We start from the raw sequence: 26,347 nt of genomic DNA, 5'->3' as shown, positions 1-26,347 counted from the left end.
GTCTCTTACTATGGCAAGCTTGAAAGGCCAGCTCGCTGCACTTCCGATCAGCTGAGGTTCAGCTGATGCTGCCCGTACAACTGCTGCTCGGTTTGTTTACAACCCGCCAGCGGGCCTATCGGTTGGAATTACGTATTCGGACGACATACACAATTGTTATCATTATATTCCTGTACTCAAGACCAATCATGCTTTGAAATTGCTGCTAAAACGTGCAATAGTGTTGCTTTTGGATTCAATGCTCAAATAATATTAATTATTAAAAAAAACAATGTTTTATTAAAAAACGAAATAACAAGCGAAATGTTTACTTATCATTATTATTGATAAGATCCACTCATATAAATATACCTCGGCCTAAAATATAAAACATTACATTTTTATTTTCAACCTAACCTGCAGTAGTTTACAAGATAAATATAAATAAAAATACAATATATGAGTTGTATCCAGGTTATATCTAATAATATTAGTCACAGTTACATACCCGTTAGATACCCAAGCTCTATCCTGCCATGCCTGTGTCATGTGGCTTATGTTTGTCAATTGATTGTCAATAAAGTTTTGAGTTTTGAAACATCATGGCTGCGTACAGGGTCCCTGCAGCTGCGAGATTCTCAATACAATGTTTACTAAAAAATACTGTTCTGACTTCAAGGAGAATTTTCCGAGGGTCAGCATTTTTCACTGGAAAGGGTATGTGTCTCTCGGTCATGTTGTAATAAATTATTTTCAGGTTGTCGTGTTTTAAAAATAAACAGTCTTAAACCTCTGAATTACTCGACTTCTATTTACTTCCTATGACGTTTTACTTAAATATTGACAGAATCCGTGTATACTTGCAGTCTTAAGGTAACGATTTACAGAGAATTTTACAAAACAGCTTTTGCTTTTATGCTCCAAGGTTACACTGGCTGGAGGACATGCAGTTTGTCCGCACCACACTGCTCCTCCGAGCCTCCTGCAGCAAAAACGTGTGCCCTCAGTGGACAGTATGACCACCTTGTTCAGTGTGGCTCCCTGCAGGAAGACATTCAGCAGAGATACGTCCTACAGCAGCTGGCTTTGCTGAAGCACAATCTGAATAACTACACTAACAGCATCTACTTGAACCCAACCCCAACCAGGTTAAACTCAAAAGATGACAACAGTCAACTTCCAAACGTTAAATATGGTGGATCAACTGCAAAGGTTTGACGTTTTATACGTAATGATGCATGGTCGGATAATGATTACTCTCATACTTGTTTGATTGCCCTTCTGAATTTAGATTCTGACATGCAATTGGTCTCCAAAATATAGTGGACAACTTATCAAAACCAACATCTAGTATCCACAATTTCATAAAGCAACCAATTTCCTGCTAGTCTTAATAACACCTGTCCATATGAGACTCTTTCAAAAACAAAATGTAAAATATTAAAGAAAATACATCCAAAAATGTATGTCCACAAATACCATACATACATAAACAAAATACAATGGGATTATGGCCTAAGATATGGTCTTAATCAGCAGGCGGAGTCTGGTCAGTTTTCACGAATTTGCACCTGATGACATACACTTTGAGCAACTGTTTTAAAAAAAAACAGGTACTTCACCAATATATCAACGGATCCATCTCTGTTACAACTAAATAAACTCCTCCCTATCATGAAGACCATGTGATGTGGTTGAAAGGTTGAGGAAAAATACGTAAGTGGATCTGATTTGAGTAGGTTTTTTTAATTGTCAATCTAAACCGTAAACTGTCATGCAAGACAGTAGTGCCATTAAAACCTGACTAATATTATATAATACTATTCTGTATTTGATATAGACTCAATAGGATTATTCAGTTGAGATTTTGGGCACTTCTGAATTGTTTGGACTTAAAATGAAGAAGTAGCATACATGCTGCAGATCTTTTTTGAGGTAGAAAATAAGGTAGAAAATAATGAGGGATTTTGGACACAGTTTACAATTTGTACAGCAGCATGGATTTAAAGCCTATTACAGTGGGGCATCTGGACTCTCAGTCTGTTATTAAGCCCTGTTGACGTCCAACATATGGAGGGACTTCACAGAGTTCACTGCACTGTACACAAGTTGTATCACTGATGGTGGCCATGGGGCTCAGGTCAAAGGGAGGGTAGGGGTCTGGGAAGTGTATTGTGTATGTGAGTCTTGGAACGGCGTAATGTAGGGGGCTGTTGTTGTTTTTAGGTCAGGGGAGCTGACTGTCTAGTATTTGGTGGTGGGAGTTGTTTTGTTGGTTGGCTGGCACAGACACATAGGGTTAGGCAGAGATTTTGGAAGGCAGCAGGGCAGACCTCCTGCTGGGCTGGTCCCGGCACCCCTCTCACTCTCTCACCGTCCCAGTGCAGTAATGAGGGGATCCCCATTGTTTGGGCCATTCTTGTCCTTTTTGCTTTTGATTCGGGACTCTGACAAATACTTTGGTGTTAGGCTATCAACACCGCCGCCCCCTCTCCTTTTGCACCTTATTTCTTGCTCTGTCTCCCACAAACACACATACACACTGACAGGAGTACTTATGCAATTATTCTGGCTTGAATCAGGTCATACCACTGTCCTTTCGGTGTCTGTTCTCTCTGTGAAAGTACCGCCATTGTCCTAACTAACTGACCAAGTCTGTGAGGAGAGTACACTTGACTTAATATTCACCCAATGTGGCGTGGTTTTGCGGATGGCCGGCCAACAATGGACCATTGTTTAAAGGGCGCCACCCTCTTCAAGTCAGACCTGCATCATGCAGTCCTCCTGTACACTGGCGGTCTCCAGCAGGACAGTTGTACAATTTAAACCTCACTCCCATGAACCTTCTGAGTGAGAGACACAACGTATCTGTCTGTAGATGTGATCAAACGCAGTTCTCCTGAAGTCATTTCAAAACCAAAATGTTTATGTCCTGCATGTGAACTTTCCACTCATGTGCCAGTCTGCACCCTCTTCCAGGAGGTGAGACAAGGCCACACAGCTCAACTAGACAGAGTGGCTGAGAGACGGCCTTGTCTTTCTCCACTCTGCCGTGGCAGAATGGCTTCCAGCCACCACTGACAATTGCCCCACCATGCCAGAGGGCAGCCTGGGAAGTCAGGGAGAAGTCACACACTGTTATGCCAGAGCAGACAGGAAAGGCTTGTTGCTCTTCCAGTGTTTCACTCCAGCACAGGACAGGCAGGGATGGGGGGGGGGGGGGAGAGGGGAGGAGCCGGGAGAGGGCAGAGTGAGAGAGAGGATGGGTAAGAAGTTTGTTTTTTCATTTAGTTTTCAATTGGCCATTGTCTGCTTTCACCAAAGTCAAGTGCTACTTGTACTGTGGTCACCGAGCGCATTGGACACACTGAGTACCGTCTTCATGAAATATTTGCTAAATTACATTTTAAGAGGACAAACCTTTCCATTCAGTGCTCAGTTAATTCCAAAGCTATTTGCCGTTGCCCGGTTACAGAGATGGACAATCTTGAACCACATTGTTGTTGAACCCTGTATTAAACATTTCTCATTTCTCCTCATATACTAAAAAATATGCTCTAATTTATCGTTACATGTCATGAGTAAACTGATGACGTCAACATGGCTTCGGCCCTCTTTAGAGATATTGGCTTTATGCGATATTCTCAGCTCGGTCACACAGAATACGTTTTTTTAAAGCAAGGACCTTTTGATGATGGGAGGCAGGCAGCACAATGACTTCCAGCAGCACCTCAATGCAACAGTACCGTATCACAATTAGCAGCGCTAAACAGGCTGCACAGACAAGTCCACTCCATCTCGTATGGAGCCTCATCCAGTCCTCTCCGTTTTGTCTGACAAATCCCCCTATTGTTCCTCTGATGATGCTTTTATTTCGTGGGAACCCTGGCTTGTCTTGTTGATTAGATCCCCTTTGTCTTCCTCCCCTGCACTGGGCTAGTCTGGAGAATGTGAAACCTCACACTGTAGTGGTGGCTTAATGGCTCAGCATACTTTGTTTATTAAACGATGATTCAGTCTTATATGGTAATGAATATAACGACGTTTATGTAGGTCAACAGCTATTATGTTTTGTGCCTTTCTAATACGGCATTTATGCAATCATTTTTCATAACCATATTGATTTTATGCTTAACTGTTGTGCATTGTTGTTTATGATGGCAAGCAGCTGGTAAAGATACAATGTAAAAACATACTTATTCATTTCCTTCCTGTATTTTCCCTTTAAAGGAGGAACCCACTCCTCCCACACCCACAGGCTTTTACCTCTATGGAGATGTCGGTAAGGTCTCAAAATAAATAGATATACTATGATATTATCTAAGGAGTTTCATCTCTGGAAGATTTCAAGGAAGTTATAATCATGCTTTTCTGTATCCCTCTCAGGCACAGGGAAGACCATGCTCATGGATATGTTTTACTCCAGTGTGGAAAACACTCGTAAAAAGAGAGTCCACTTCAACGGTTTCATGCTGGACATCCACAAAAGTTAGTATTATCCTCCCACTCCAAGACGCTCACTGCTGAAGGTTTGCTTGCTTGACTTTATGGAAGTTTTCTGACTCCTCATGCGTTGGAGATCCTATATTTATCTCTGTGTTTGTCCTGAAGCCTTCCTGCTAATTGTCTACCATTATGCACACAGGTGAAATTACTGCTTTATTCAGTATTGTCATTGAGTTGCTGATGCAGGTGTGCTTTAGGATGCGCCTGACGTTTGTGTGCTGCTTAAAGGGATTCACCGGAGGAAACAAAGCCTGCCAAAACGACGGCTAGGGAAAATGTTCACCTATGACCCCATATCACCGGTTGCCATGGAGATCAGCGACGAAACCTGCCTCTTGTGTTTTGACGAGTTTCAGGTGAGCGAGTTTGTTACGTGTGTGTGTGTGTGTGTGTGTGTGTGTGTGTGTGTGTGTGTGTGTGTGTGTGTGTGTGTGTGTGTGTGTGTGTGTGTGTGTGTGTGTGTGTGTGTGTGTGTGTGTGTGTGTGTGTGTGTGTGTGTGTGTGTGTGTGTGTGTGTGTGTGTGTGTGTGTGTGTGTGTGTGTGTAAAAAAAATAAACTGCTTGAACATTAGCGACAAGAAGCAAACATCAACTGCATACATTTGGTTTAAAAAGTACTACACCAACATTAGTACTAAGTAATGGCGTTTTGATGCTTTGGAATGTTATACCAAAAAATACCCTCGGCTAAGATGAATACCCATAGAGCGCCAAAGATTTAAAGTAAAAACATATTTTGTGGCATTGTGAGTCAAAAGTATAAGTAATATCTTAAGGCATTATAAAGGTTTAACAAGTTTGCAAGGTACGAAATAATTCTACTGTTTTAAACAATGTCATGTTTAAAAAGTAATATTCTTATTCCAGATCAAAACACTTTTTTTGCAACAGTCAAACAGAAGTTATTATTTTACATTATATTGACAGATATTGCATATTTTTTCTAAAAGTTTTTAGCTACTAGTTTATTCAATATTCAGGGGAATTTCCAGCAAATGTTACAGATTTGAACTAAACACAAAGAAACAGGAAATAAGATGTTGGTAATAAACACAGTAAATCAGAGATTTTTAAATATCAAAGGAAGCAAACAAAGTGATATGCAACATTGTGTTTATTTTTGTGTTGTAGTTATAGGTAGCCCCTCTTTCCTGCTTGGTCAGAAGAACAAGTTAAACATGTGTTCAAGCTGTGATCACTTTTAGTGTTTCATTTAAACCAGTATCCTGTCTGAACTACTGGATGCTTCTGATCTGTGTTCCCCCACAGAAACAGGACTGGGGACACCTAGTGGCCTTTTGAAATATAGCATAATGACTTCCAATATCAATGAGACATTTGCTCTCCCCAGTAGTAGCTTACTCGTACAGTACTAGTACATACATGTGTAATGTTACACGTATCAATGTGTAATATTGTGTTGCGTTGTAAATGCAGCAAATCTGCTCCTGTTGCTTGTTTATGCACATGTTTGCTTCATCAGTTACAACCAAGTCACCTGCAGTTTGTGTACACTGGATTCACACAAATAAAAGGAATCTTCAGCCATTAGTGCTGCAGTAGTTCTCATTATTCTACCCTTTGGTGTCAAAGGAGAGAGCCACTACTGAAGCTCTCCCTCTTCTCTGTAAGGTAGTTAGTCATTCAGTGAGTAAAGAAAGACGTGTGCTTGTTTCTCTATCATTAGCCAAACACATCTGTGAGCCGCACAATGTAGTTCCCCTTACTGATATCATTACAGTTAATGCCAGCAGGTCAAAGGTCACAGAAAGTGCGCTTGCTCTCTTTAATCACTCTCTATGCATCTGCGAGGATCAAGAGCTGCTCCTTTCATCCGCCCGTCTTTCACATTTTAAACTGCGGCGCTGTTGTTGCATTCTCATTGATTTGTTTTGTTTGCTGTCGCCAGCTCTGCTGTTTCCGCTTGTCGACTGTTGCTACCGGTGAATGGAGGGGAAACAAGCGGACATGTGCACGTTGTTTGTGATGCATAAACAAGAGGTTGCAAGGTTGGGGGGGGGGTGTGGAAGGGAGGGGGGGGTTTATACCAATCAGCATCCTCCTCCACTCAGCCATGCAAATGAGGCTCTGGGTATCAGTCGCACTCTCCTGCTTCCTTAAGTGAGTGGAGCTAGAAAGCGACTGGCGGCGGCGGGTCAGATGGATCTTATCCTCTTAAATGCTAATGACATTTCTCCATTCTCTTCATTAGCGCCGTGCCATTATCAGTAATTTGTAGCCCCCCTCCCTCCTTTTACGGCCCCCGCCCGGCTCCCCTAATGAATACTCGCCATTGAGAGGTCCGAGATGGGAAGATGGGAAGAGAGCGAGGAAGAAGGAAGAAGAGTGAGAAGAAAACGCTTGAGCGTCATTGTCTCAGGGCCTCAGTCACCGTGCTGCCTCTGTGAAATTGCTCATAGGTTGTGTACATAAAGAGGTGTAACATCAAAAGAGGTTTAATTTGGCACCCGTGTGCCTCGCTGTAAACTGACAGCCGCTTGAGTAATTGGATGCTCATTTGAATATCGGCATTGGCTGACGGAGATTGCACCATTATTTTTTGTGTTCCACAAGTGCTACATCAGTCCCCTCCACCTTTCTCATTCTGTGGGTACCCATTCTCTTTCCCTCTCCCCCTTCTCATTCAGCAATCAATATTGCCCCTCATACTATGCCCATGTTGAGGGCACATGAATAAACAAATCCAGGTTGTATAAAAGGTCATTTTTAAATGATTCTTTTGAAATGAAAATAAAATCCTGCGGTCGGAGGAAATGGGGGCCCCTTCAGAGAGACACAGAGCCTTGGCTTTCTGTTGATTCTCATTACACGCACACACACAATCACACACACACACACACACTAATTTGATGCCCCTAGCCACCTCTCCTTAGTGAAATCAAGGCTTTAACACAAATGTTAATCAAGTATTGGCAAGGGCAGTGGGGCTAATATGCAAAAGCAGAAGACCCTCCAGAGTATGAAAGGAGGCATATGTCGTGGGTATGGCCATCAGGAGTGCCTGTTATATACAGGAGAGTAGGTAAGAGGAGAGGGCGGGACAGAAGTCTCCTTTTATTAAAGACATCTTAAAAAGGTCTCCTTTCATTAAGATAATAGCAACGTAACTGTATCTCTCGTAATGTACCTCTCAATTTGCTTAAAACACACATGGTATAATGGCATACTATTCCTCCTCATAATTTGAACCTTCCTACAGCAATCATGTTGCAAAGGAAGGTCACTTAGCTTAGTGGATTTGTTGATGTCATATTGTATCGAGAAAAACAACAATTAGCGTGAGTATGCGCAACATCGGAAAATAATTCCATTGCTTTTACAATATGCCCATCAGTCAGTCATCGGGTTTAATCAGAGGTGTTCTATACATGCGGCTTTTAAAGAGAGAGATATGAGAGTATAAGAACAAAAGTGAGAGCACTGGATTGCTAATAGAAAGGTCAGAGCTCTTCACTTAGCAGCCGAACAGACTCATGAACGTCCTTGTTTCACTGTTTATTGTGGACTGATGGAAATGATGTCGATAAATAAAAAGGAGCGTACAGTTGAATCGTATGTATGCATTATAGCTAATGCATCAGCTAAATGCAATGTAATGCATTATAGCCTTGTGTAGGTTGTCGAATTGTCCTCTTTGTGTAACATCTATCAATCATTGTCTGCCATTGTGACCCCAGTCTGGATTCACATTGCTCGTTTTTCAGCATTCTTTTCTTCCTCTTGTTTTTCCCGCTTGCGTTCAGTCATTTTTACAACTGCGCCGTTGATTAGCTCAGGACCGCTGCCTTGCCTCAGCTACTTGTCCCCAGCAGAAGGCCGCCCCGTGACCATTTGCAGTCAGTTCAAGTGGTGTAGGTGTGTATGTGTGCGTAGATGTGTGCGAGTGTGAATGGCCATGACCACACACAAAGGATTGAATGAGCACACCTGAATGACACTAATCAACATGGAGTGTTGATGGCATGGTTTGACCTCAGACTCACACACGTACTGTGGCGAGAAAAGGTAAATTATACAGCACCTGAATGTCTCGCTCTTCTTCTCTGGTTCTGTTTTGTCAGGTGACCGACATTGCTGATGCCATGATCCTGAAGCAGCTGTTTGAGACGCTGTTCAAGGCCGGAGTGGTGGTGGTGGCCACCTCCAACCGACCCCCTGACGGTACGGCGACTCAGCCCATACCTATAGTCATCTTCTATAGCTGGTTTATTACCTCTTCCTAGGAGGTTAGGTTTTCAGTTTGGGTTGTTTTTGTGTTTTTAAGCAGGTTTATCAAAATACTACTGGCCCGATTTGATAAAAATTTGGCAAAAGAAGAACGCATTATATTTTAGAGTGGATTGGCGTTGGCCGGGGTCAGCGCTCTCCCAGTGCTCTTCTAGTTTATTAAGTTGTTCTGATTAAACACATAGCAACTACACTTGAAATGGTTCAAGTAAAAAAGTATTTTGCAACAGAAATGTTAGAACCTCCAGAACAAATATGAAATCTTCCTTATATTGCAGGACCATATAATAATAATAATAATAATAATTTGACACAATTATTCAGCAGTTACAAAAACAAATCTGAAATATTTTATTTTCTTTCTTTTACTTAATCTAATCTATCACAACAAGTACCCATTTGATTTGACATTTGAAATGGGTACTTTAGGCGCGAGGTGCTTGTGGTTTGATTTGGTGGCAAATAATGATAAAGTAAGGGAAAATTAAAGATAACAAAAGTGCTACTAGAACTCCTACAAACCTTTAACTCGGTGTGCATGAAATGATATAGATATTCGAATGATCAGAAAGCAGAAAAATGTAAATCTGAAAAACAAAACCAACAAATGAATAGCTCAAGCACATAACCTTAGTGCTGCACGGTAATGACAATAATTGATGAGTTGTTCAAAGAACGTTATACTTTAAACTACAAACTGTTCATCAAAATTAAAGCTTTACCTAACTCTTACTCTGACTGATAAAACATAGCAAAGCTGAGGTCGTCAGGCGATGGTTATCTTTGAAAAGAGTATTGCAAAATGTTACATTTATAAAAATGACCACTTACTGTCAAGAACGGTCAGCTTTTACTACTTACCATGAGAATGCAAGAATGAAAGGAATTCTATCTTTTATAGAAAGCTCTAAAGGACTGAGAAGGCAAAAGGCTGACAGTAAATCACCGTCGTACAATGCTTCAGCCTCGAAAGTCCTCTTAACTACAGCAGTACACCATCTGCAGCCGAAATAACAAGTAATACTCCCAGAACACCAATGTTTGCTTCTCCTCCTCTTGAACCAGCACATTTCCCAGTCACTTTACATACTGCTACATTATTCACTTAATATTCACTTAATACTTTCATCTGAAGGTGATTGGCCCCGGCAAGAATCAATTTACAGAACCACGACAAATACACCCTGTTAACAGCGAATAACCGGGGAAAAGACGTTTGATACCGCTCTCACTTAGAGACATGACGCAACCTTTAAACAGGCTTTGATGTTGCATTTACTGCCAGCAGTGCAAGGTCTGAGAAAGAATTAGCTAGGCGGTGATCAAGGTGAAGATAAATGCACGATGTTCTATCTGACGTCTTTCTCTGGGAAGATGTTGATGTCTCAATGCCTCGAGTGGGTAGGAAGTGGATGGCAGAAAAATGGCTCTTGTAGACAAAGAAGCCTGTCTCTGATATTTACTAGCTATTAAGAACAAAGCGCCAAACCATGCAAACTTGATAGAGAGCCTACTTGGTATTAATTACTTGGTTAATGGAACACTGAAAGCCATAAGAGACAACTGGACATGAAAGGCATACATTTCCCACCTTTATTGATGTGTAGATGCCGCCATCAAACGGCCGTGTTTGGAGGCGTAATTTAGAAATATGGTTTTTGCTACAACGACTAAAGTGGTGTTTCATTGTTTTAAACATGGATGGAGTTTAATAACATTGAGTAGAGTTGAGGGATGAATGGTTATGGATAAATGGTCTTTTCTGGACGTGCAATTTACAGTGAAATATTTAATAGTCTTTGTGAGCTGATTTGAATCCATTTAATTTCCCCCCGTTATTAAGCCTACTTGTCAGTTAAATCGGTAACATCTATCTATAGCAGGGGTGTCAAACTCAATTTCATCGCGGGCCACATTAGCATTATGGTTGCACTCAAAGGGCCGATTGTAACTATATAAATATATTATATATATATATATTAAATGATGTATTGTATTACATTATTGCCTCTGAATTGGGTTATTATCGGATTGGCTAATAACTAACGAAGTTTGAAAGCAGAAGTCCAGGGCAAATAATTGCAAGTCTCTTCAGTGCGCATGTCACAAAACGAGATGCATTGTGGGACAGGCCTCTGTAAAGTGGCATGTAACCGTATAATAAACGTATTATATTCTTTGCAAGCTCTTGCGGGCCACATTAAATGAAGTCGCGGGCCGGATTTGGCCCCCGGGCCTTGAGTTTGACACCCCTGATCTATAGTATAATACTGCTCAGTTGCTTTCTTGCTTGAGTTGGGTGAGAAAATCTATACCACACTCATATCTGTACATTAAATATGAAATTCAGCCAGTTAGCTTGGCACAAATAGAAATAGCAGCTACACTGGCTTTTTTCCCAACACAATACCTCACAAATAAAATAATTGTTTGTGTAAAGTGTAAAACCCTGTCTCACAGGAGGCCATATGCTTGACTACTTCTAGGAACGCATTGCTCCTGTCCAATAATGTACACCAGGACACAACCTAATTCAAGCCCCATTACTCACTTTGGCTTTTGTACGGATTAAACATGAGGGATATATCGTGTTAATTAGTTTAGATTTACCTTAGTTTTAAAAGCTGAGAGGACTGATTGGATGTTGATTTGCAGTCTCCACTAACTGCTCCCTTCGTAGTGGCTCCTTTACTGTCATACGTTTATTCTTATTTTATATCATCTGACTGACTAGTTCTGGGCAAAGCCATTCACACTTGAAAATCCATTTTATAAATGTAAGTAACATTTCCAAAGCTAAACATACTAAACTTATTATTTTAGTTCCACATTGGTGCCATTTCTGACATACAACGCTTGTATGTATAAGGTCATTGGTTTGATTTGTCACTGCGTCGCGTGGCCTCAGACAGTTACATAATATACGGACGGGAATAAATCAATGCCTGCTTGTAAAGTGGGCTGGCCTTTATTGGTTAGCAAGATATTTTAAGTTGATAACCATTAAGATAAGTTTTGATGGTCTTAGGCACTTTCTTAATGTGTGCTACAATGTTATTTAGGAATCCAAGATGAAACCAAAACAATTTCCTTTCATTAAGAGTTATTGTGAAGCCATCACCTCAAAGCACATTCAAACTATTTTTTCGACAGTTCAGAGGAACACAATTATATTGAAGCCACTGAGAGACAGCGTTCATGCCTATTCAGTAACACTGCAACCTGTTGTGGAGTCTTTGTCGACACATAAATAACTGCGTCATCTTCAAAGTCCCAAAATGTTTACCTATTCCTTTCACCTTTGCAAAAGAATTGTGTCATAGACAGCACAGCCCATTACAGTATAGGAGTTAAGCTTAAACCCAAACATCAACAACGACAGCTTCTTTACGTTCGCAGCTGGAAAAGCTGAAGCCTCGCTGTGTGTCTGTGGGTGTGTGTCTTTGTCCGTGTTTGTGTGTGAATCCCTATCTGTTTTATCTGTCTATCAGGGATGCTACTTCAGATGTAATTTGTTCCAGCCGAGCTAATTGAAACATCTATTCAGCGAGCTGCTGTGGACATTGTCCGCTCTGAAAAGGCGACAGTCCTTTCTGTCGCCACCATTGTTTGGGAATGTAATGAATTTTATGTTGCTGCCGCTGCCGGTAGAGAAATCCATTTTTCTCTCCTGGTCCCAGTCCTTTTGTCGTGCCTCCCCACCCATCCTTCAGTTCATCAATAGCCACTTTATCTGCCAATCTGCGGCGAGGGAATGACATTATTAGGAGGCTAAACAGCAGCTCTAATACAGGCCCTCCCCTCCTCTTTCAGATCTGTACAAAAACGGACTTCAGAGGGACACCTTCCTACCTTTCATCGACGTGCTGAAGGTAGAGACAAAGTCATCCCTCTCTCTTGTCTTGTTAATGAATTCATTTGTTTATCACACACATACACACACATGCATGTGCGCCTCTGTCCCTCTATCTCTGTCTTTTTTTGCAAGTTGCTCTTTAGTGGTTTGATGTGTTCTGCTTCCTCGATGCCTCACACAGTGTCACAAAGCTGTCTTTGATCATACCAGGGCACGGTGAAAGACTCGCAGAGAGAAAGGTAGGGAGAGATGGAAAGAGTGTGTGTGAGCACAGGTAATGTGAATCAGAGAGAGGCGGACGAGCTGAGTGAGTGACTGCTTGCATTTCAAAAGTAGGGGGGGGGGGGGCGAGTGGTGGGCGATGCGGTGGTTAGCATTTTCAGCAAAAAATCTACTTTGCAATTTTAAGCAGGTAGCGCCATTATCCTGCCTGCATCTCAGATGATCACTGATGTGTTTGGAGTGATCATGTTCATAAATAATTGCATAATAATTTGTTGTCATGCATTTTGCAGCAGAGGAGGGCAGCATTCTTGCACCTATTATTGGTATTTAGTCTAATAATAACAGGAAGTAATATCTAACAGCAGTTTATTTGCCCGCAAATGTAGTGCTTTTTCGCCTTGTCATAAGAAAAATGCCCCTAGTAGTGCAAATAAATGTCATTTATAATTCCTTCACTTTTTTTCGCGTACAGACCTACAGGTTTTTCAGCAAAGGTCTGGCGAGTTACTCTCTCAGCCAATATAATGTAGCTGATAAATGCTCTCTTGTGACTGAAGGACTGAAAATAACCACTCAAAGTGCTCCTTGAATTTTATGGCGGAATAAAGGAAGCTGCTTTTAAATTCCCATTATTTATTGAAGATAATAGACATGAGGTGACGAGGGGAAAACGCTACCTGTATTCAAATGATATTAGCACAATGATCAGAACCTCAGCAATATATTTGGTTTAGAACAAACTCAATATCCTCCATATATTGTTACTTTATGCAGTATAATCGTAAAGGGAGAAGTATCATTTATAGCATCACAGCTGAGCAGATTCGGGTACATCTAGTAAAAATGAAACATAATGAATAATACAAAAAACGGAGAACACCACCTTTATGTAAATATACTTTACGTTTATTTACTATAACATGAGAGGATGTCATGTCATCTGAATTTTCTCCCCACAAAATATTACTTATTAATATGACTGATTCCTACTGGCCTAAAATGTTTTACTCACTAGATAGGATAACTAGTTTGTTACTGTAAGACTATAATTATTCCATCTCATGAACGATGTATATGCTTCGTCACAAACCTCAGTGGGAGTACTGTTGTTGTCTACAAAATAAGAAAAGGAGTACATCTCAAAACATGTTTGTTAACAAGAGTCACATGGCTGATCTGAAGTGCCCAGGCTACGGCCAGCTTCAGGGTCATCAGAGCTTCACCGTATCTTCAAACCTACACACACACAACAACCTGGGAGTCACTCTGCCCCCCGCCCACTCACCCAGCAGAACCCTTGCCCTCTCTAATCCACCCTCATCAAGGTCCTGAATGCCTGTTGTCCCGCTCTGCCCCGCACTACCTCCTCTCTTTCAGGGTTCCATGTTCCCCTTTGTGAGGCCATCTGGTTTTCGGGGTCTGTGTTTTTTTTTTTGGGGGGTGCTCTGGCTTCTCTATAGCGGCCTGTTCGGTAAAGTTAAAGCGTGTTTTAGCGGGGTCACGCTGCTAACTAGCTGACCCTTGATAGATTGAATTAATGCTGGCAGGGCCCGGTGGTGCGGGTCCTCCTCCATGCTGCGGCTCCTTCTTGTCTAAGTGTGTTTCTATAGCGGGTCAGGCAGTGAATGAGGGCGTTGGAAAAGTAAGAAATAGCCTCTGACCTCTCCTCCCTATCACCTGAGCTGGAGTGGTAGAGGTTAATCCTGCGCCTATGTCCGCCTGGGTTGATGTCTTTATTTAACTATTGACTTCTGATTAGTTTGGACCCCCTTTTTCCTCAGCTCCCTACCCCCTCAAAGAAATCATCCCGTTTCCTAATCTTAAAAATGTAGAAATGATGCTATGCATGGAAAGCTTCAGTTATCCTTAAAGTATCTGTCTTTCCTCTTATTTTAAGTCATTTGTTATTTCTTGTTCTCTTCTATGGACTCCATCAGGAAAGCTCTTCAGTTGTTAAGGCTTCTTTTTCTTTGTAGCCGTGGCACAGCTCTGAGTTCTGTAAAATACAGGGTTTAAGGGCTTTTTTTAATGGACACTGCCAGTATTGTAACTAAGACACTCTTTCTCTCTCACAAACTGTCCTCCCTCTCCACTCCACTTTCCATCGCCCATCCTCTCTCCAGCCCTCTATCCCCCGCTCTTTATTCTATTACTATCCTGCTCTGCTCGCTGGCTTTACTCACCCAAGGTCAGGTCTCTGTATTTTGGTAGCAGAATAGTGACTTTATTTTCCTTCCGCTTGTTCGATTGCAGTTGCGTACACAATGCTGCAGAGAGGGGGGGGGGGGGGGGGGGGGAAACATGACAACAACCCTGAGGCAACTTTGAGTATCTCTGAGTTTCCTGCTGTTTCTAACCCTTCTTTTGATCCACTCTCCTTCTCTTTTTTTGTGTCATTGTTAATAATTGCTATGGGTTGTGCAGTTGGCGATGAGAGAAAAAGAAATATATAAACAAAACAGGATGGTAGAGAAAGGAACATTGAGGAATGAGAGGGATGTGGTCCTCCAGTGAAGACCTTGGTGAGAAGGACTGCCTTTGAAGAGCCGGCAGCCTGCCAGTTCAAATCAAATGGATGTTGATATTTGATGACTCTCATTGTCTTCCAGAGCATTTAATGCCACTCGCTGTGTGCCTCGAGGGCGTACCTCACTTCTTTTACATCAGTGTCTCGCACCTACAAAACCAAACGATTAATAAAGAACAAATTGATTTTTCCTCCTATCGAACGTGAGGAATGGATTCTGGCTCTGTATTTATCACTTCATTTTGAATCGATCCAGGAACCTTTGCCTATTTTCTGCTGCTGACTGATGTTTTCCCGCATGTGCACGTGTCAGATGTGCTTGATCACGCACGCACGCACACAGGTGTATTTTCCTTTACTCTATTTGTTTATTTGGAAAGCAGGCCACCTGCAATCTGAATGAATCGCTTAACACAAAAATGTTGTTCTCCTCTTAACTTCAGTAACGTGTACATTCGTGAAATTATTTTACTTATGCTTTGTGTCTCCGTTGCACTCTTATCAACACAATTGACTCTGCTGCGTTTTTCACATTTGTAACATCAAGCAGCTGCAAAGACGGCCATTTTCTACATGTTATGTTACTAAATATGTTTTAAAACACCCTTATTATAAAGATAAAAGGACTTACCAACTTGTTTATCTGAGCAAAAACAGGTTTTATATCTCAGAGTAAGATTGCTGGTGCTTTAAGGGAAGGTCAAAGGGCTTCAAATAACACAGTAATACTAAAAAGAAGAACAAATATATGACTATAGTACACATTATCCATTACTATCACTATCCCTGAAAGAACTGTTGGCAGTGGAGTTGCATTGTGGGTAATGTAGGCACCAGGCTTTGACAAGGATAAAGAATTGTCTTTTGTTGCTTTGGGAAGTTCTTAAATGAGTAAAATGTGTTAAGTAGCAGCTGGTCGAAATCTCTTATTTAAACAGAAGGTGATATCTATGGGGATATTGTTATTGTCTCCTTGTCACCATACTTTACCAAAGGAAAGGAGATAATAATGTCCCACAACTTTCAAACCTCAATAATGAGTCATTCTATGTTATAGGAGTGAATTGCTAAATACTCCTTTAAATGTCTGGTGTTCTGCTATTATAGGACAATGGTAGAATTCAAGCTGTATTTCAACATCGGTTAAATTGTAGCTCGTGCAGAGACTTTAGTATCTTAGCCATTTGCTCATCTGCATTTCTTCTGTCCGACTATTCCTCCCAACATGTGGAGCCTCTGCCGGCCAGGTGCAGGTAGAGCAGCGAGTTTTGGGGGGGGCGGTTCAGGGTTTTTGGGCCTCATCAGAGCTCGAGAGGGGTTGAGGGTGGGGGGTCCAGTGGGGTGCTGGATCACGAAAGGTGGGGCCTCCGACTCAAAAGATGTTTCCCCAAGAGGAGCAGCCGAGGCAGGGGGAGGTTGTGAGAACGACCCCTCAGAACAAACCATCGCTGGCCCAAGGCGGTCACACTTTAAGGGAATAGATCATTAGGTGTAATTAGGGTGTTCACATTGTCACGTACCCCCCCCCCCCCCCCCCCCCCGACTGCCCAAGAATGAATAAAATCACCAGCTACACCCCCCACGCACTCACTCACACACACAGCAGATCCCCAGTTAGTGAAAACACTTTGATGTCAGAAGAGTCGTCCAGAACTTGCCAGCATAAAGGCAGTGTTTTAAGCTTTCTCTCTTTTCTCCCCCGGTCTCTCTCTCTCTCTCTCTCTCTCTCGACCCCTCTTTCCCTCCCTCCTTTTCTTCTGTCCCTCCACACAAGGCTGTAAGACACACATGGTTGAATGAACGACAACCTTTCCCCTCCTCCCCCTCTCTCCCCCCTTCGTCTCTTTTTCAGCCTTCCCACCCCGCATTTCTTTGAGGCCTGGTCAATTCTCCGGGCCAAACAAAAAAAGCATCAAATGTTTTCTGCTGCCGGGTAATGAGGGAGTGGACCTCATCAGGGCCCAATAGTCAGCTATCCTTGGCTTTTGTTGCAGCTCAATGGCACCGCGCTCTTTGAAAAACTCAAAAGCAACTTTTTGAGGAGTAAAGGATAGAGAAAGATATGTCGCAGAGGGAGTGGGCGCGGAGGCAGTGAAGATAAAAAAAAAAAAAGCCACTCTGTTTTTATGCTAAACGGCTGTCCAGAGAGAGCAGTGGACAGCTTGGACAATGACATGATTGGAGCTACATGTGTTAGGATGACTTTCTTCTAAAGAGACTCTCATTCTCATGTCTGTCATCTCTCTCTCTCTTTCCCTCCCCTCTTGTGTCTGTGAGTTCCTGAATGCATCGCTGCAAGTAGTGAGACTTTTAATTTGCTTCCATGCTGCTCCTCTGTGAGTCAGCTACACACATAGGACCAGTTTCACACCACAAGTACAAAAAGCTGATAATGTGGCAGGGTGACAAAGAAAGTTTGGATTATTTTACCTATCAATTAAATCAGACAATTATTGTGTTTGAATCACTGGATTCATGTTCGTCAAAAGTTCAAACATATTACAGAAATACTCCTCAAATTTGTTCTAGATCTGATAGTATTGTCCAAACAACAATTTAAAACATGAATATATTTTGTAGTAACCGAAGATACCTTGTGCACAGCATTGCTTCTCCTCCTTCCAAAATCACAAATATAATCAATTTACAATCTGATAAAAACAGATATAGGCAGCAAACTTTTACATTTAATAATCTGAATTCAGTGAATAGTTTCCACTGCACCATTTTAAATGACTGCAATTTAGCATCATCTGTTATTATTAAGCTGTTCCTTCATTTCTTATTCATAGACCAATTGATTAGCGTATAACATTTAAAATCATACTGTAAAATATGTCCCAGAGCCCAAGGTGAACTACCTCTAACTAAATTCCCACCAATCTAAAACAGAGAGACACAGCCATTTCTCATGTTTATTTATGCTCGATTGATTATCAAAATGTTCTATCTACTAATCTAGTAATTGCTTAAGCGTTTAAACATTACAATTGACAATTGAGTGCAGCTGGCAGGTGTTTATCAGAGTTTATACATCAGATTGTTGTTGTTCAGCCTTAGAGAACAATAAACAGAATAAGCTAAAAGGCCATTTGGAGATGAGACTTTCCAAGAAGACAGAGAGAAGCGTGGTGGTGGTGGGGGGGGGTGGAGGAGACCACAATGTGTAGTAGGCGGATAAAATCTCGGAGGAGTGAGAACTTGACAATCCCCTCAAGATGGATAATCAAGTAATGACCCGCGAGGCCTCAGCCTTATCTGATTATAAATAACCAATGGAATCACCACCACTGATTGTGTTTTCATTCCTCCTGCTCTCCTCTCTCCTATTTGTACCTCGCTTCTCCGTCAAGAAAGGCATCAGCCGCCTTTACGGGAGGTAGAGACGCTTGATAAAGAGAGGGAGTAGAAGATGGCAGGAGAAAAGACAAACTGAGACTCTAATGATGTGGCGGGCGATAGTGACAAGTTTTCCTTCTTTTTTTCCCATTTTGGAGGGACTATTTACCCGTTGGTGGGGTCACAGTAGGTTGATGAAATGACACCTCCCTTTTGTGTGTGGGGGAGGGCGAGTTTGTCAGGTTGTTATTAAGCCTGATTCAGCCAATTGGCTCAGAGTGGGAACCCCGTTTGTGTGAGCGGACATGGAGATAAAAAGTTGACAGCGGAGAAGAATAGAGTATTTCCGTCCCCTTGCTTTGTGATGATTACTAATTATCCTGCAGCTTAAGGAGGCCAGTGGCAGAAATTCACTGATTTCATAATTTACCGGAGCTGTCGTCGACTACTCGGATGGGATGATATGCAATTCCTTTCTCTTCTTTGATAGAATGGTGGAGATGATGATTATAGTTTGTGGTGCACTCCCTGACATGAATCCTGTTGACGTTTTACACTATCTGGAAAAGTTTGAACTCTGCATCAAAAGTTCACCCCTGCTTTAACACACTTGAATAGCCTCAGGAACAATAGATCGACTCAATAAACCATAAAGAAGTGTCTCAAAATCCCGGCGCTGTCAGAGGAGAGAAAGATGTCTCCTTGCCTTCTGAATTGAATTGATTCACTTGTTTTTTTATTTGCTCTTTGCCCATGAAGGATGAGCAGTAGAGAAGCAACAATAAAAATCACAAGCTCCGTTATCTAAATTAATTCCCCCGAGATGATCAATCTAAACTAATAGATAGTATCTACTGTGAAAGCCTATAACAGTTATTTGATTTATATGGTGCACATTTTAAACTTTTACATTTCTCTTGTAATTTCTATGTGCCACTGATTAAATCTGTCCAGACCCATATTTTAAATCAATTTCAAACGATAAGTATGGCGATCAATTTATTATTGCCTATTAATCAATTTAGAAGGGGTGTATTTTTATTTATTTACACATGTTATTAACTGAGACTGCAATGTTTTCAAATATATACTGTATCAATATAAGTAATTAAAGACACAAATAAATAAACTTAATGTCTGTAATGAAACAGCAAAACCTTACAAACTAATTATCCAATCAAAAAAACCTTATAAAATGTTCTTTAAAAATGACATTTTAGGGAAATATGATACGTCAAATCTGATGTTTCACAGTTGTGACTTAATATGATCTATTTGAAAGAGAAGATGGTGGTTTTGCAAAAACATTTTCTGGGTATCCCCTCACCGCTATTAAAAATAAATAAATGAACTGACCCTATCAACGAATATTGTCTCTGTGAACAACAGCCACAACAACATGTGTTATTTGAAAATCAACAAGCCACACTTTTGCACCAGTTATATTCCTTCATTAGGTGCAAACAGACTTCAGTGTATTTGAGTCTTGCCCCGAATGCTGAAAAAGATGTGGACTGAAAAAGCACAAGACATATAAACAATTCAGTATCTCTAACCTTATCCTACATAAACTACTCGTAAAAATTTGAAAATGTGATTGAACTGCTTGAATAACAAAACATCAGTTTGCAAATTAAGGTAGATACAAGTACAACTCTAACCTAACAACATTTACAATACAGACTTTTCTTTCTGCATTGCTTTAAAACACATTTGGGCCTATTGTTAATATTTGCTCTTTGCTGATTTTTCAACCATCTTTGTGTGTGTGTGTGTGTGTGTGTGTGTGTGTGTGTGTGTGTGTGTGTGTGTGTGTGTGTGTGTGTGTGTGTGTGTGTGTGTGTGTGTGTGTGTGTGTGTGTGTGTGTGTGTGTGTGTGTGTGTGTGTGTGTGTGTGTGTGTGTGTGTGTGTGTGTGTGTGTGTGTGTGTGTGTGTGTGTGTGTGTGTGTGTGTGTGTGTGTGTGTAGGAGTGCTGCCAAACCATCTGTCTTGACTCTGGGATTGACTACAGGAGGCTGGACAAAGCTGCAGCCGGAAATCTGTACCGCCTGTAAGACACACACACACACACACACACATTCTAATAATGGACATATTTGTTTCAAGTTTGCAGTTCGACTCAGCGCGGATGTTTAGAAGAAGTCTGGTAAAGTCAACATTAATCTGCATTGACAACACGCACACAAGCATTCACACATACAGGAAATGTTTTTGCACATCATCTGGATTGATTTGTATTTTTAAAGGACAGAAAGAGAAGGCAAACAGATGGATAAATGGGGAAGCAGACTGTGAGATTTATAAAGACCTACATTACCTTGAGAGATCCATGAAAAGAATAAAAGAGGAATCAATAGAGTATGAGAAAATGGAAGAGCTTTAAAAGCTAGTTTTCTATTTCCCTCATTACATATACGCTGTTAGGAACACACACATGCACACAAACAAGGTATGAATGACACTGCTGTTGCTCATCGCCGTATTGGAGCTTTCAAGTGCTTTCGTCTTTTCACTGTATGTAAATAGACTCATCGCACCCTTTTACCAGGAGTTAAAACACAAGCACACACACAGACACACACACACCCTTTAAAATCTCATTTTGACGTGCATTCAGGCTAATGCTCGTGTTTAGAGCCTAACATCCTGTTTTTTACTGATGGAGTGAAAAGCTAAGTACCACCCCCTCCCATGCACTCCTGGCTGCCAATCGTTTGATGTGGCCATTTCAGCATTGTTAATTTCATATTTGCTTTTTGTGTGTGTCTCTCTCTTTTAGCACAGCGGAGCCTGGTGCAGAGGCCTCCTTGGATACGCTTTTTGAGGAGCTGGCCTTAAGTCAAAAGAGTGGTAAGGAACATAAAGAAAACATCAACTTTCGATGAGATTCGCTCCATTTCATGATGTGACATCAACATTTTGATCTACTGCTTGGGCTAGGAAAACATTTAGTCTGATGCAGCATGATGTGATGGCTAAATACAATAAATATGAAATATCAAGCTTTTTCATTGTTTAAAACATAAGCCGATGGAGTTCATGTTATTGTGTTTGTTGTGCAACAGCATATTTACCCACTGTGTTAGGATTGTTGCTTTGTTCCCACCTTACGGATAACGTTGACAATATGTGATATTTTTGTACACATATCCAATGAATAGTCCAAACCTTACAATTTGATAGCTTATTTCTTAATACCTTCCCCTTCCTGCAAAAGGAGAAAATAGTGCATGTATTGATGGGTGTTTAGCCCAGGCAGGTATTATGTGCAGAAATGTACCAAAAAACTAGGGTTTAGCTTTAAAACTAAAGAAAACATTACATTTGACTATGAATTCACTTTTAGAAGTTTGAAAATATTGGATCAGGGTTTGACAAGTGTTTATAGTTTTGCTGAACTGTTTCCTATCAGCCACCGGGTTAGTTTTACGCTTTAATTTTAAGGTTTTCTAGGGTTCTTTATATTTAGACTGTTTTGTTCATATATATCTGAAACTCTTTATCCAAATCACATGTGTGTAGATGATTTGTATATACCTGTTTTGGACATAAATAACTAAGTTGACTTCTGACTTCTAAGGTCTAAGATCAACTTTTAATATATTGATTCAATTGTAAAAGTGATGATAGAAACTGTATGACATGAGGATCAAGATTATTTTTGTGTGTGTGTTTCTTTAGTCACGGGCCCTCGGCTGCTCACAGTGCTGGGAAGAGACGTGATGTTGGAAAAGACCTGTGGCTCCATCGCTGACTGTACTTTTGAGGAGCTGTGTGGCAGAGTGAGTGTACAAAAGTTTTCTCTACAAGTCTCCATTTGCCTCATTGCCAACATTCTGAAAAAGGATGGTTTCAAAAGTTCAACAATAACAGTAAATGCTGCAGGCCATATTCAGGTAAATCGTTTTTCTTCAAGTGTGCACAAAGAATATTAAAAGCAAAGCACACTCACCACTAATCAAAACTGCTCAAATTCAAAGCACCTCTCTTGCCTCTTTATTGCCTCTGCACTCTGTTTCTTCCCTCCTCTGTGTACTTATTGTCCAAAAAATGAATCACCTTCCCTCCATCTCAGTCCTATTTTCTGTTCAATGTCAAAAAGCAAGTCTATTGACTATTTAGTGAATAGTTGAGCCTGTTGTGTGTGTGTGTGTGTGTGTGTGTGTGTGTGTGTGTGTGTGTGTGTGTGTGTGTGTGTGTGTGTGTGTGTGTGTGTGTGTGTGTGTGTGTGTGTGTGTGTGTGTGTGTGTGTGTGTGTGTGTGTGTGTGTGTGTGTGTGTGTGTGTGTGTGTGTGTGTGTGTGTGTGTGTGTGTGTGTGTGTGTGTGTGTGTGTGTGTGTGTGTGTGTGTGTGTGTGTGTGTGTGTGTGTGGTCTCAAGCCTGATGGACAGCGGTGAGCTTTTGCAGGCATCTGAGCTTCAAGGCTTCTTCTTCTATCTGACATATGCTTGGCACGTGCACATTAATTTTGAGAGCAATCATCGTGAATGGCAAAGAACCAAGGACAGGGACTGAACATCAGCCCGAGCTCTTTGCACAAGGTGCCCCTAGCGCTCCGTTTGCACTTCAGGGCAAACACGCACACCACAGCGTTCCTAGTGCGTGTTTGTGTTTACAAGGACACAGTGAAACTATTCTCTGCATTGTGATGTGCAGCTAATTTAACCTGCTAACGTGTTTTTTTCTCAGCCTCTGGGTGCCAGTGACTACCTGGAAATGGCTCGGTTCTTTGACACCGTATTCATTCGCCATATTCCCGTGCTGACACTTACCCTGAAGGACCAGGCCAGACGCTTCACCACCCTCATAGACAACTTCTACGACAACAAGGTGCTCCATCAATCTGTCCTAACTTAAATTGGGTGATAAAAAAAGAGACAAAAATACAAATGTAATTTCACAAAAAAAAGGTTAAAATCTGCCTTTTTGGCCAAGGATTAAAACGCTGAACAGTTTATGTCCAGCTTTCGGCTTTTTTGTATGTCACCCCCTATCTCTCTTCCCTTCTCTTCTTTAATGTTAATTGTAGAACAAACGCATGAAATGCCCCCCCAGAAACAAAACAAATGTGTTTCATGACAGAATAGACCACTGAAATGAAATAGTAAACCAATACTCTTCTGCAAAAAATAATATTACTATATTATCGTACCACTAAAAGACCACAAGTGTCGACTTCATATTGGTTCACTTCCCATGAACTGTCATTTTATTAATAAATTCATCATAGCGTCGAAGAGGAAATTTCAATCTATAAAAAGAGTCAATATACACTTGACTCAGGGGAACTTCAAAGTGACCAAAGATATATCATTTTAAGGAAATAATGATTGAATGGTTATCTTCTCTGATGTAGTATTGATTACATGAGAAGAAGTAATTGTTAATACAAAAGGAAGTGACCTATATAACTAAACTGGACATTACTGTGTCTTTCCCCCCCCTCTGTGTCCCAGGTGAGAGTGGTGCTGCTGGCTGCTACTCCTTTAGAGCAGCTGTTCCTCCATAAAGGAGGGGACGATGAGAGGGACAGACAACTGCTGGATGACCTGGGTCTCAGCGGGGTAAATCACATGTGCTACAACACAACACAACAAGTTAAACTGGCAGGAAAACCCTCATCTTCTATATGCAATAAATGCACAGTTTCAAATATAAAATAAAAAAAATCACATTACTAATTTCTTTTTACAGTTCACCTCACAGTGAGCTGCACTTTCATGAGAATAACAACCAGTGGGTTGTTTGTTAGTCAATAGTGCATTAGCGGGTGCATGTACATTGTACATCATTGCAGCGGTGTTAATGGTAAGGGAAGTTTTTCATCCAAAACACAGGTTTCCTTTACCTATTTTTAATGGCTGCTTATAAAAGTATTACATTATCATTCAAGTTTAACCGACACTATGTTAATGTCAACAAGGCAATTTTGAAAAGAGGATTTAGCTCTCATACACATACTAATCCTGAATGTTTAAGAATGAAACAGGCAATTTCATTTTCTTAATCCAGCTCCTTAAACTTCTCCTTTAGCCAAAATATGTTTGAATAAAAATTGTATTGAAGTATATCAGCCTCTAACTCTAGTGTTGTGTCCTCTCTTCAGAAGGCAGCGGAGAACCTGACTCTGTTCACGGCTGAGGAGGAGATCTTTGCCTTCCAGAGGACCGTCTCCAGACTGATGGAGATGCAGACGGAGTCATACTGGATAAACGGAGATCGCAGTCGCAGAAAGGAAACATGAACATCTCACATCCTGCTGACTGCCTCATAGTCATACATACCTCCAGACAACAAAGTACCTCACTAACTACCGACACCACACACTACATACCGGTTTCTGATTTTGGATCTGACGTCCGCACTGTGCGTTGAACCCTTTTCCTGTGCTGAGAGGTGTGCTCTCTCCCCCTTGTGGAAGATTCTATTAAAACATATTTACACCTCCAACATGTGAGAACCACAAGGCAAACACTCCAGAGAGGAGTCCCTCAGACTAGGTGACTGCCGCCCTCTAGTGGACAAAGTTGAAAAAAGGTTAAATACACAGTCTCTGACTTTTGAATTTAAAATGGTATGAATGATATTGATCTATGTATTATATCAATGAATATCAAGAGCTTTGCAGATACAACTAGAACTATTCTTAATTTGGCCTCCTGTTAGCAAGATGTTTGACTTACAGTTGCTATTACTAACACTGTGCAGCTTGGAAGGGGGAATTAATAGCATACACAACTACTGCGTTATAACACTATTCAAATTGTAATCTCAAACAATTTGCATTCTTCAGTCCAGATTTCTTCAGAAATAATGTCATGCAGGTGTGATTAAAAATAAATCAGATCCGAAACCTTAAGTAAGTTGCAAAGTGGCATTTCATTCACATTAGTTTTTTGTTCATTTGATCAAATGTAATGTTTTTGCATCTTAGCATCCTCCTTACTTTTTTTTACGAGATGCCAAGAAAACGCTTCAGTCCCGCAAAACATATATTGTATTGCACAATTTTAAAAGGTACATTAATTTCCCTAGAAGCCCTCTTGCACCAACATTGAAACTGACATCTTGCCTTCCCAATTTGAGCAGATTAAACATTAAAACGGTATCCTCATTTAAAGGTTAATGGGTAATCTCCTTTTTGTTGGAAAGAACATCAACATCTTCCTAGATTTTCATCCATATTTTAGTCACGATTATAGGGCGGATAGATTTTTTTTAACTGTGATATTTTTTTCCTTCTTCCTGTATGCCTTTAGGTGGCAGCAGAGGGCAACCAATCACAACATGGTTTGTTATTGCGTCCATGTAAAGATGAGGTCATTCTAGTGCACCACTCCAGCCTGGACCAGCCCATCCTGACAATACAGTCAGAACAGTGAGCAGCACCTACAGTATCCAGAACAAGAGCATTATGCCAGATACTGCATTTGTACCAGGCAGCAAATGTGCAAACCACTAAAGTATTTATACAATCCTTATATATAATGCTGGGGGTTGATGGCTGTGTGTCTGCAGGTGTGTGCAGGGGTGCATGCACATGACGTGTGTCAATAAAAGCACTTGAGTCTGTAGCAAGGCCCTCCCACCATAACTCTCAATTAAAGAAAAATCAATCACGCCCATGCCAAGGCCCCTAATCCAATCAGAGCATTACGCTGGGGGA

At 41.0% G+C, this 26,347-nt stretch overlaps 1 protein-coding gene across 2 annotated transcripts; it reads left to right on the top strand.

Annotated features, from left to right (window-relative positions):
* The first annotated feature begins 539 nt into the window (after nt 1-539).
* On the top strand, nt 540-25,540 carry afg1lb (AFG1 like ATPase b). 2 transcript variants are annotated; one of them, XM_079642812.1, is made up of 13 exons: nt 540-696; nt 905-1,191; nt 4,210-4,261; nt 4,366-4,467; nt 4,714-4,841; nt 8,568-8,667; nt 12,547-12,605; nt 20,649-20,731; nt 21,461-21,531; nt 22,363-22,463; nt 23,371-23,511; nt 24,138-24,245; nt 24,788-25,540. In XM_079642812.1, the coding sequence occupies exons 1-13, from the start codon at nt 582-584 to the stop codon at nt 24,923-24,925; spliced, it is 1,485 nt and encodes a 494-aa protein (XP_079498938.1). In that variant the 5' UTR covers nt 540-581; the 3' UTR covers nt 24,926-25,540. The 2 variants fall into 2 exon arrangements, with proteins under 2 accessions (XP_079498938.1, XP_079498939.1); XM_079642813.1 differs by lacking the exons at nt 540-696; nt 905-1,191 and having other exon boundaries at nt 4,212-4,261; nt 4,683-4,841.
* The last annotated feature ends 807 nt before the right edge of the window (nt 25,541-26,347 follow it).

This window comes from Notothenia rossii (assembly GCF_949606895.1).
Source record: "Notothenia rossii genome assembly, chromosome: 8".
Classification (NCBI taxonomy): Eukaryota; Metazoa; Chordata; class Actinopteri; order Perciformes; family Nototheniidae; genus Notothenia; species Notothenia rossii.
This window is presented reverse-complemented; position numbering and strand designations above follow the sequence as displayed.

Coding starts and splice junctions, on each gene's coding strand:
- afg1lb (XM_079642812.1), top strand. CDS start 582: ATGGCTGCGTACAGGGTCCCTGCAGCTGCGAGATTCTCAATACAATGT. Junction 1,192..4,209: donor ATGGTGGATCAACTGCAAAG/GTTTGACGTTTT, acceptor TTCCCTTTAAAG/GAGGAACCCACTCCTCCCAC. Junction 12,606..20,648: donor CTTTCATCGACGTGCTGAAG/GTAGAGACAAAG, acceptor GTGTGTGTGTAG/GAGTGCTGCCAAACCATCTG.